At 36.3% G+C, this 12,922-nt stretch overlaps 1 protein-coding gene across 1 annotated transcript in view; it reads right to left on the minus strand.

The window, feature by feature from the left end:
- Positions 1 to 588: 588 nt before the first annotated feature.
- Slc16a10 (solute carrier family 16 member 10) overlaps positions 589 to 12,922 on the minus strand; it is a 125,137-nt gene continuing 112,803 nt past the window's right edge. The window contains exons 5-6 of the mRNA XM_047559813.1: positions 5,341 to 5,569; positions 589 to 3,682 (exon numbers count right to left, since the gene is read on the minus strand). Coding sequence (XP_047415769.1) covers positions 3,450 to 3,682; positions 5,341 to 5,569 — 462 coding nt within the window. The 3' untranslated portion in view covers positions 589 to 3,449. The remainder of the gene's footprint in view (positions 3,683 to 5,340; positions 5,570 to 12,922) is intronic.

The following is a 12,922-nucleotide window of genomic DNA, read 5'->3' on the forward strand; positions in this document are numbered from 1 at the left end:
CTAAAACACAAATCTTTATTTCTCATCTTCTTGGTTTGTATATTTGACTTTTAGGACTTTCTTATCAAATAACACATTCCAAAATTTTATTCAGTGGAATTTAGCATCTTCCCCTTCACTGTTTTTCTAACTTCAGGGTACTCTCCATGAATTCTATTACAGTGAATCCCTTTCAGGGTTACAGATAGTCTGATTCATTTCATTAAATGGAAAACTACTTATATGCATTATCATATACAATACAATATGCTGAGATCTAAGTTTTTATTATAAATATTTAAGTCACTTTGCTGTTTTAATGTGAAAACCAAACCAGATTAAAATCTTCAGGTTTCAAATTATCTTTTTCCCTTTCAAAAATTAGCACATTTGAAATTGAATTGTTTTGAAAGGAAAAACAATTTGGAGATCTTTACAGGTCTTTTTCATTTTAGAATTAAGTCTTTCTGTAAAATTTGTGTGTGTGGGGGGGTGTTCCTTTGGGAATCTCTGCTAAAATTAAAAAAAAAAAGAAAAAAGAAATTAATATTTTTATAATGACAGTTTTAATGATTTAAAATTTTTTTTATTCTTTAAGTTGTAGATGGAACCAATGACTTTATTTTATTTATTTATTTTTATGTGGTGCTGAGGGTGGAACCAAGTACCCCACTCATGAGAGGCAAGCACTACACCACTGAGCCACAACCCCAGCCCTGATGATTAGTTTTAATTGTGTCTTTATTGAACTTTTCAAAAATGTAATAATAGTGTGGAAGTAATGTTCTGGATAACTGGGGGTGAATAAATTAAGGATTTAATAGACTATATTATCATGAAATATGAACATGAAAAGGCAGTGTAATCAAAATGTAGTTTTTTAAAATTCCTGCCATAGAATCTTTTGCAAACAAATTATCAAAGACCCCTGAAAATGAAATATAAAACTATTAGAAGGAGTAAGTTGCAGCTGGGCATGGTGGCACATACCTATAATACCAGCTACTCAAGTGGCTTAAGCAGGAGAATCACAAGTTCAAGCACAGACTCAGTAACTTAGCAAGACCTTGTTTCAAAATGAAACATAAAGGGTTGGGGATGTAGCTCAGTGGTAGAGTACCTTAGGTTCCATCCCTAGTACCAGGGATAAAATGTAGTAGTAAGTTGCAACTATTTGTCAGGGATAGTAAATTGCTGAATATCTTCATAATCAAAATTATTTAAGATCCTATTAAAAATAAATTCCACATTTAGCATTTATACTATGAAATTTTAAAGTGGTAAGTGAGAAAGTTGATACTGAAAAATCATTGGATTTTCCAGCTGTTCAATTAACAGCCTCACATCCCTTCAGCGCCCCACACCTATTCCTCCCAAACCAACTACTACAAACCCATATGCTCTCCAGGTAGTTCACTCTTAACTAGAGCAAAGTAGGACTTTGCCTTTTAAAGATAATAGAAGAAAAAGAGAAAAATAGTGAGCTAATAAAATTTTCATACCTTACAGATCATTTACAAACAGATGAATAAAGATCTAATATTCATCTACACTTAGGATTTAAATATACTTTGCATATCATTGACTTTTAAAAGTCTAAAGTACTGAAGTATAAATTTCAAACATAAGAAAGTGTTCCAGTTTTTATAAGTGAATAATGTGTCAGAATATGGCTTGGTTTTTAATTTTAGGTATTCAAAACTAATAGCTTTCTTATGAAAGTCTGTATATAAATAGAAAAAAATAACAAATATTAATGGAGATCACACTAGGATAAACATAGCATCATGTGACAACCTTTCAGTTAATGCAGGCTATATAAATGATGATGGTCCCATAAGATTATATTGCCTAGTAAAATTGTAACCATCTTGGTGTAAGTTCATTCTATGTTTGCCCAATGAAACTGTCTAAAGATGCATTTCTTGAGACAGGGTCTCACTAAGTTGCTGAGTCTGGCTTCAAACTTATGATCCTTTTCCCTCAATCTCACAAATTGCTGGGATTACAGGAATGTGCCACCACAACCAGTTAATGATGAATTTCTTAACATATGTCCCAGGTCATTAAGTGATGTATGACTGTATACATGAATGCAAATTTTTGCTAGAAAATTTTGGAAATGTAGGCATTCTCGGTTATTAGTACTTTAACTTTTTGAGGCCCATTGACCTCTTAAGTTTTCAATTCTGCAAATAGTTCAATGAAATTGACACAGGTACATTAAAATGGGTTGAAAATCATAACCTAGAGCTTATATATATTAATATATTATGTATAACTAATATAATAATATATAATTAATTTAACATATAATTTAAATAGGTTATTATTTCCAACCTATTTTAATACACCTGTGTCAATGTTGTTGAAATAGTCACATAATTGAAAACTTGGGACTTAATGAGTTAATGGATCTTATATATTATATAATTATACTATATGTTATATACATTTAATTTTTATAGATGTTCCACATTTGGGACAGTGGGACAAAATAGGTTAATTTCATTAAACCAATTTAAATAATTGTTTCTGTCAGAAAGAGATTTTCTTCAGGAATACAAAGGATTTTGTTCCTCCCATCTGTGCCTGTAACTCCAACTTGATAACTTGTTCAGTAAAACTTGATTTAAATACTAGTGCTAAAAAATCCAGAAGTCAGAAAAATCCATAAGTCTAAGTTAAAAGCACCAGAATATCTTTCTTATATTCTATTTTACTTTATTGTTGAAACAAATCAGAAATCTGGGATGTTTCTGGCTACTTGAGTAAAACACACTGCAAACCCAAAGGGAACAAAGGTAATGAGAAGAAATGCCTTACTCCTGAACTGCTCTGCCCTTCTGAAGCAGATCCTTTTCATCTCACATATTGATAATGAATACAATGTTAGCATCTGCTTCCAGAAGGTCCCTTGATGCAGGAACAAGTAGTCTATTCTAATTGCATAGCTACCTCACAGGCAAGCAACTTTAACATAGACTTGAGGTTTAGGTAGATCTGGTATTATCTAGAATCCAGGCTTAAATTTTGCAAAAGTTTCCAAGGAGTTGAAGAAATTAAGAGTACCAGAACTGAAGACACCATGAGACAACAAACAAAATATTTCCAGACCTAAAAAAACCACAACCCTTTCAGTATAGCTTGAGGTATTTTTAAATATTTGTACAAGCTAATAGCATTCACAGTTTCCAAAGTTGCTTTTTACTGAGATAACTTCAAATGTTCACAATATTTAACTTTCATGCATGTTTTCCTGAAACTGAGTCTTTCCTCAGACTCCTGGAAATATCAGACAGCTATTTAGTGGCAGAAAATGGTTCTTGTAGTTAATAAGAGTTCTACTTCCCAATTATTGTGCTATTCTGAAGATATGATTAAAAAAATAAGAAATTTGCAATTCATATAAAAAGAAAACTTGCTTAAAATTCAAAAGCAAGTCCAGTCTGGTGGAGGTATATAGGACATTAAATAATAGAGTCAGATTCTTTTTTGAAGATTCCAGATGAGCTTGACAGCAGAGAGTTCTGGTTATCCAACATTTTCTCCATCTTTTCTCCTCCAGTAGTTTTACTGATCTCTCTTTGCTTCTTACTGTGGATCCATGGGATAAAACAAAGCACAGAACCTCCAATAAGAGGAGGAATTCCCGCAAGATAGAATGCCACATCATAGGAGCCCAGCTTGTCACGAAGTAACCCTGTGAAGGGAAAAAGCTGTCATCAAGAGAGAACAAGTGTGGCTCTTAGTAGTCCTCAGATCAGTCAAAATCATGGCCTAGGCCCAGCCTCATAACTTCACCTCAGCAGGACTGACTCAAACATCTCAGATATGGGACATTTTTAGGAAACAGATCTGAGATATAAACCATTTCTGATATGAAGGAAACGATCTCATATCTTAACCCTTATCACTGAGTGCAGGCCTCTGAATTTTTATATCAAGATATTACTTGGGAGAAATATTTGCAACTAAGCTTCAGCTTTCTCAAAGCCCCTCAGAGACCATTGGAAGTATTCAAACACATGTAAACTCTGGACTTAGCCAAAGGTGGACAGAGCATCCAGCTGAAATTTTTCTCAAATGTCTACATTTCAAACTAACCTTGGGTTTGTTATTTTTTTCCCCTTTAATAAATAAGATGAAACTATTTTAAATTACAATCCAAAAGCATGAAAAATTGTAAATCTAAAAGTCAAGATTAAAAAATTAGAGAGTTAAACATGAATTGGAAGACACTAAGGTTTGTCAGTACTTGGGAAGAAAATATAAGAATGTATATTTGGCACTCTAATAGATCCTTGGACTCTGCTTCTAAACACTCTTATTTACAGTACTCCTTACTTCTAATTTCCCTAACAAAACCCAGGACTTGGGGTTTTAAAAGTTTTCTTAGTTTTTTTAAAACTTTTATTGTATAACCACATTTATATGAAATGTCCAGGGAATATATTACACAGAATCTCTCTGACTTTGTTAAATAAATAGCTGAGGATTTGTCCAGTTAGGTATTACTACAGAGAAATGAATGTGTATATTCATTCTGGATATAAATATAAAATACATAGTATCTCTAAATATATAACCTCCCTATCCTCTGAATCAGATTTTGCTGTAAGACTATTATGCCCTCAGAAACTCTGGTTAGTTAGGTGCTTTCTGCTACCAGTTGCTGTGTGTGGTTATTCTGTTCACTTGGGAAGATTCCTGTTAGCTCCCTTATTCTTGGTTTGTTAGCAGTCATTTCTGGTAGTAAACACCATTCCTACTAAAGCATTACTTGTGATCTGCTATGGATTCGGAAACCCCAAAACTAAGCTTATATGGTATAAAAAGAGTGAAAAGTGGCTTAATGATATTCCCTTGTATGGATATGCTGCATTTTGTTTTTCTACTTATCTGCTGATAAAGAGTTGAGTTTACACTAAATGTTATTTTTTTAACAGTCCCTTACACAAAGCATGTATATTTAGAAATCTTTCAGAATCTTCATCTTTTTAAATATCATGTTCCCAATTACTCCAAAGCATACCCTAAATGAAATATAGTAATTGTGGGAATTTAAAGCCTAGAAGCTTACTCTTACACATTTTACTGAGTGTTTTAGATGCTATTAAGGATGAGAGCAACTACCCAGCAAACTTTTTCAACACAGTTTTTTTGCAACTAGACTTATCTAAAATATGATGGGTAAGGCACACACGCACACACACACACACACACACACACACACACACACACACAAAATAAAAGAACCATAATCAATAAATCACAATATAGTTTACATAAGTGAGGCTTATGACCTAAAGTAGAAAATGCTATTGAATGAATATAACACAGGAGAATCATTATATTTACCTGCAATGGGTGGGCCCACAGTCATTGGTATAGACATGAATCCGAGCAGAAATCCAATTGCTTGGGATACATCCTGTGCACCAACTAACTCAAAGGCAATGGGGGCCATGATAGAAATGAAGCATCCATCGAAGAGACCCATGATGAGACAGACAGCAATGAGGGCCCCAAAGACACTGCACAGGGGAATCATCATGGACATCAGACCAATGAAGAAAAAGGAAAGTACCTAGGATAAATGACCGTATGTCAACTCTGTTTTTGGAAAAAACAACTCTCCTAAGTGATAACTGCTTATCTCCCATCCCCTTGATCCTAAATACATAACCAGATTCCCCAAATTCCATTCAGATTTTCTTAATATATCCATTAGGGATAAAGAGAAAGAACTATTTATATATTTACTACAAACCCTTTGATGTCAGAATCTGGAAGATATTCATCTTTGGAGTAGCGATTATGAGGTTTAAGGATCACATTGTGCCTGGTCAGTGCTCAGTCAGCACAAATTCATTCATCAAACACCCGATTTTTTTATCCTTTGCAACTATCATACTTTACTTGAAAAGATTAAAGATATGTTGAAGCATTCTAGAGATAAGGTTCAGAATATTTATTTTGAACCAACAAACACCTTTATCATAGCTTTAGTTAATAGAATCAAACTCCTGATTTTGCCTGTCATTTGGTAGGCACTGTGCTATATGTAGACATTTCAATAATGAGTAAGAGGGCTGGGGAATATAGCTCAGTTGGTAGAGTGCTTGCCTTGCAAGCACAAGGCCCTGGGTTCAATCCCCAGCACTGCAAAAAATAAATAAATAAATAAATAAATAATGAGTAGGAGCTGGTTTCTACCCTTGCATTATAAAGAGATGTACATTTAAATAAGTAAGTACAAATGAATTGTTCTAGATGCTACCACAGTTCAAAGTATAGCAGGTACAAAAATGGAAGGGAATAGACAATAACTTTTCTAGGCAGAGAACTAATTAACACTGGACAATTTACTTATCGGCAGAAGAAATACTGTTTTAGTTTTGTTTCAGAGATACTGGGGATTGAACTTAGTACCTCACAAATGCTAGGAAAGTACTCTAGCACTAAGTAACAACTCCAGCCCATTTTCTAAAAATTTTATTTTGAGACAGGGTCTCACTAAGTTGCCCAGGCTGGCCTTGAACTTGCAATCCTCCTGCCTCAGTCTCACGATTAGCTGGGATTACAGGTGTGTGCCAATATACCTGGCTAGAAGAAATGTTTTAAAAAGGATCAAGTTTTTAAAAAGCATATGCATGGAATAGCAACTATATCGTTTACTTCATGTCTATTAAGTTCTAGGCGTTACTTTGAATACTTTAGATGGATTATTTCTCTGGTGATCCTTAGAACAGCTTTATGAGGTGAGTACTAAAGTTACCCCGCATTCTAAAGATGAAGATAGTGATGCTGAGAGAGGTTAAGTAACATGTCCAAAGATGGAGCTAGTCTGGAACCTGTGGTTCATATGGACAGCAGCAGGGAGTGGATAGGACTATTCCCAGAAGATGCTCTAGTGACAGCGGAATTGGGTATAATGGAGACCACTAGATAAAGCAGCCTTCTGGATCACCACTTCACCTCTTCCGTATTTCCTAAAACCCACTGACACATCCTTGGAAAACCAAACTTGGTAGTGCATGTCAGCACCACCACTCAAAACCTGAGGACTCAAGTCACAGTGTGAGTTTAGGGTAGGATACAAGAATGGCAGCTTTCGGCTGGGTGCAGTGGTGCACACCCATCACCCCAGCAGCTCTGGAGGCCGAGGTAGGAAGATGGCAAATTCAAAGTCAGCCTCAGCAAAAGTGAGGTGCTAAGCAACGAATGAGACCCTGTCTCTAAGTAAAACAAAATAGGGCTGGGGATGTGGCTCAGTGGTAGAGTGCCCCTGAGTTCAATCCCCGGAACCTTCCCAGCAAAAAAGAATAGCAGCTTTCACAAACTTTAACACAAGTGATCCATGGACACTACAATAAAAGCACACTCTTGGAAAATGTGTTACACTAAAAGAACTAAAAGATTAGTTCTCTTCGTAACACCATTATGCCATATAGCTCAGTACATTTTTCTTCATTGCTATAAATATAGCTTTACATTAAAATTATGATTGGTTTAAGAATCTGAATGGGCTATTTGAAAAATAAGCTTGGCACTTCACATTTGCATTTTGAAAGGAAAAATAATCTTCCCATTCTTCTGATTTTTATTTTCTAATGAAATATTCTTTCCTCTAACCCAACTTCCATGAAAACACATGCATAATTTCTCTGCAGTGAGTAATTACTGGACTTGTAGCCTGGTAGGCTGGAAAGAACTAGACTTAGAGGACACCAGATTCTAGCTGTCTGTGACCATCACTAAGAAAAAGACTTCCTAATATTTCCCATCTATTAAGATCAAAAAAGGTCTAAATATAAAATAGAGAAGCTGGTTTGAAATCAACAAATAATAAAGACTTATGGAGTTATTTCTATTGCAAAACTAACCAGACAAACCATAATGTTCTTAATTATAAATATTTTCATTCTATCTACAAACATGAAAGGCAATAAATATGGAAAACCTTAGAAACACCCACATATAATCAAACAAACTCCAAGGAATCTAGCATAAAACTTCAACAGACCATAGGGCCAGATGCAATGGATCTAACTTCTAAAACCACAGACCAAACATTTTTAGCCATACCACTATATATATTAACTTTCAGAAATATATATATGTATATGTATATATATTAATTTTAATTTTAATGTGCTTCAAATTATTTTCCTACTTGTTCAGTACAAATTTCTTTCAAGATAAGAAAACCACCTTGTGGAATCTTATACTTGGTCATAAAAGTCTAGTACAGGACTTGGCACAAACTCAATTTTACTTAATAACAAATGTTTTCATGGAACAATTTATGTAACATGAGATCTAGGCACGTTACCTTTAGTAGTTTTCCTGATTTCTCTTTTCATTTTGGGTGCCTTTGAAATCTTGTTCTCTGGTCAATTATGTAAAAAGTCATTCACTTAAGATTTTTAGCATATTATTTAATTCTTTATCTGGCTGCAACTTCTTTGTTCTTTTCTCAATTTAAACTACATTAACTCATATTCTTTCATTTTTAATTATTTGACAATGATTTATTAATTTGTTATTTAAAAGTAAATTCTGGGGTTTTCCTTAAGAATTGAATTTATGGGCTAGGGTTATGGCTTAGTGGTACTGCGCTTGCCTGGCATGTGTGAGGCCCTGGGTTCAATCCTCAGCACTAAATATAAATAAATAAAATAAAGGTCCATTGACAACTAAAAAAAAATTTTTTTTAATAGAAATGAGTTTATAAAATGTTTAGACATTTTGAGGCTCTTTCCACGGGGCGATCCAAGATGGCGGACTAGAGGGTGACTGCATCTCCAGTCACTCCAGAACCCAGGATTCAAGAAGGGGAGGCATTGAGAGACTTGGACTAAAATAGAGGGACGGGTGAGTCTCCCCCACTGGGTGAAGCTCAGCCTGGGCGGCAGGCCCAGATAGAGGTGGCTTATCAGAGCAGGGCAGGGCAGCTAGAGTCTTCCCCAGGCAGCCCTGCTCACTCCAGCAGTGGGCTCCTCCCACACGACCAGCTTCTCCAGCTTTTCAGAGCAGGCCCCCCAGTAAAGGCTTTCTGCACAGAACCAGCTCTAAGTCCCGGAGCCAGTGCTGCGAGCTCCGACCCGCAAGCAGCTTCAGGGATCAGGACAGGGCAGCCAGGGACTTCCCCAAGCAGCCCAGCCCGATCCGGCAGGAGGCGCCTTTCAAGGCTAGCTTCTCGGACCAGACCGCCCAATGAGACCCTTTCTAAACAGAGTCAGCCACAAGTCCCCGAGCCAACGGAGAGATCCGACCCGCAGGCAGCCTCTGGGATCAGGGGAGGGCAGCCAGACTTCTCCATGTGGCCCTGCCCCCTCCGGCCGCAGGCTTTTTCCATGGGGCGATCCAAGAAGGCGGACTAGAGGGTAACTGCATCTCCAGTCGCTCCAAAACCCAGGATTCAAGAAGGGGAGGCATTGAGAGACTTGGACTAAAATAGAGCCACAGGGTGAGTGTCCCCCACCGGGGGAAGCTTGGCCTGGGCGGCAGGCCCGGATAGGAGCGGATTATCAGAGTAGGGCAGGGCAGCTAGAGTCTTCCCCAGGTAGCCCTGCACACTCCGGAGGTGGGCTCCTCCCACACGGCCAGTTACACGGTGCAGGCCCCCCAGTGAGAGCCTTTCCGCACAGAGCCACCTCCAAGCCCTGGAACCAATAGCGGGCTAGGGGCAGCTTTCTTCGGAAGCACTGCATTATCAAGTTCCTCCAGACTTCAGACTACTGAAGGCTGGGAGGTGATACACTGGAAATCTACAGGGACACTATAAGCCAATAGAGGAAATCTGCAATATCTCAGAGTCCCACTGACAGCTGACCAATATGAGAAAACAAGGGAAGAAAATGTCCCAAACAAACCTAGATACTATATCAAAGAAACCCAGTGACAGCACAGCAGAAGAAATGTCACAAAGGGAGTTCAGAATGTACATAATTAAAACAATCAGGGAAGCAAACGAGGAGATGAAAGAGCAAATGCAGGAATTGAGGGAAGAGATGAAAGAGCAAATGCAGGCATTAAATGATCACACCAATCAACAGTTAAAAGAGCAAATATGGGAAGCAAGAGATCATTTCAATAAAGAGTTAGAGATACTGAAAAAAAAACAAACAGAAATCCTTGAAATGAAGGAAACAATAAACCAAGTTAAAAACTCCATAGAAAGCATAGCCAATAGGATAAAACACCTGGAAGACAGAACCTCAGACATAGAAGACAAAATATTTAATCTTGCAAACAAAGTTGACCAAACAGTGAAGATGGTAAGAAATCATGAACAGAATCTACAAGAATTATGGGATATCATGAAAAGGCCAAATTTAAGAATTATTGGGATTGAGGAAGGCTTAGAGAAACAAACCAAAAGAATGAACAATCTATTCAATGAAATAATATCAGAAAATTTCCCAAATCTGAAGAATGAAATGGAAAACCAAATACAAGAGGCTTATAGAATTCCAAATATACAAAATTACAACAGACACACACCAAGGAACATTATTATAGAAATACCTAAAATACAAAATAAAGACAGAATTTTAAAGGCCGTGAGAGAAAAGAATCAAATTACATTCAGGGGGAAACCAATAAGAATATCAGCAGATTTTTCAATCCAGACCCTAAAAGCTAGAAGGGCCTGGAACAACATTTTTCAAGCTCTGAAAGAAAACGGATGCCAACCAAGAATCTTATACCCAGCAAAACTTACTTTCAGATTTGATGATGAAATAAATCCTTCCATGATAAACAAAAGCTAAAGGAATTTACAAAAAGAAAGCTGACATTACAGAACATTCTCAGCAAAATATTCCATGAGGAAGAGATGAAAAACAACGATGCAAATCAGCAACGGGAGGAACTAGCCTAAAGGAATAGCCAAATAAAGGAGAAACCAAATCATGTCAAAAAACAAAAATGAGTCAAATGACTGGGAATACAAATCATATCACAACAATAACCCTGAATGTTAATGGCCTGAATTCATCAATCAAAAGATATAGACTGGCAGATTGGATTAAAAAGAAAAATCCAACAATATGCTGCCTGCAAGAGACTCATCTCATAGAAAGAGACACCCATAGACTGACTAAAGGTGAAAGGATGGGAAAAAATATACCATGCACATGGACACGGCAAAAAAGCTGGAGTATCCATCCTCATTTCAGATAATGTGGACTTCAAGCCAAATCTAGTCAGAAGGGATAAAGAAGGACATTTCATACTGCTTAAGGGAAGCATAAATCAGCAAGACCTAACAATCATAAATATCTATGCCCCAAACATTGGCTCATCCATGTACATCAAACAAATCCTTCTGAATTCCAGAAATCAAATAGACCACAATACAATAATATTAGGCGATTTTAACACACCTCTCTCACCACTGGATAGATCTTCCAAACAAAAATTGAATAAAGAAACCATAGATCAATAACACAATCAACAATTTAGACTTAACCGACATTTATAGAATATACCATCCAACAAAGAATGAATACACTTTCTTCTCAACAGCACATGGATCCTTCTCTAAAATAGACCATATTTTATGCCACAAAGCTACTGTTAGCAAATACAAGAAGATAGAGATACTACCTTGTACTCTATCAGATCATAATGGATTGAAATTAGAAATAAATGACAGAATAAAAAACAAAAACTTCTCCAATACCTGGAGATTAAATAATACACTATTATACGATGAATGGATAACAGAAGACATCAGGAGGGAAATAAAAAATTCTTAGAAGTAAACGAGAACAAAGACACATCATATCAAACTCTCTGGGACACTATGAAAGCAGTACTTAGAGGAAGATTTATTTCATGGGGCGCATTCAACAAAAGAAGTAGAAATCAACAAATAAACGACTTAACACTACAGCTCAAAGCCCTAGAAAAAGAAGAGCAGACCAACACCAAAAGTAGTAGAAAACAGGAAATAGTTAAAATCAGAGCCGAAATCAACAAAATTGAAACAAAAGAAACAATCAGAAAAATTAACAAAATAAATAGTTGGTTCTTTGAAAAAATAAACAAAATTGATAAACCCTTAGCCACACTAACAAAGAGAAAGAGGGAGAAAACTCAAATTACTAAAATTCGGAATGAACAAGGAAATATCACAACAGACACGAGTGAAATACAAAACATAATTAGAAGCTATTTTGAAAAATCTATACTCCAACAAAACAGAAAACCTCGAAGACATCAACAAGTTTCTAGAGACATATGAATTACCTAAACTTAACGAGGAGGACATACACAACTTAAATAAATCAATTTCAAGCAATGAAATAGAAGAGGTCATCAAAAGCCTACCAACAAAGAAAAGTCCGGGACCAGATGGGTTCTCAGTCGAGTTATACAAAACCTTTAAAGAAGAGCTCATTCCAATACTCCTCAAAGTATTCCATGAAATAGAAGGGGAGGGAACCCTCCCAAACTCATTCTATGAAGCCAATATCACCCTGATACCTAAACCAGACAGAGACACATCGAGGAAAGAAAATTTCAGACCAATATCCTTAATGAACACCGACACAAAAATTCTCAACAAAATATTAGCAAATCGCATACAAATATATATTAAAAAGATAGTGCACCACCATCAAGTGGGTTTTATCCCAGGGATGCAAGGTTGGTTCAATATCAGGAAATCAATAAATGTCATTCACCATATCAACAGACTTAAAGTCAAGAATCATGTGATTATTTCGATAGTTGCTGAAAAACCATTTGATAAAATACAGCATCCCTTCATGCTCAAAACACTAGAAAAAACTGGGGTAGTGGGAACATTCCTTAACATTGTAAAGGCCATCTACGCTAAGCCCATGGCCAATATCATTCGAAATGGTGAAAAACTGAAAGCATTCCCCTAAAATCTGGAACAAGGCAGGGATGCCCTCTTTCACCA

The sequence above is a fragment of the Sciurus carolinensis genome, chromosome 7 (assembly GCF_902686445.1).
Source record: "Sciurus carolinensis chromosome 7, mSciCar1.2, whole genome shotgun sequence".
NCBI lineage: Eukaryota > Metazoa > Chordata > Mammalia > Rodentia > Sciuridae > Sciurus > Sciurus carolinensis.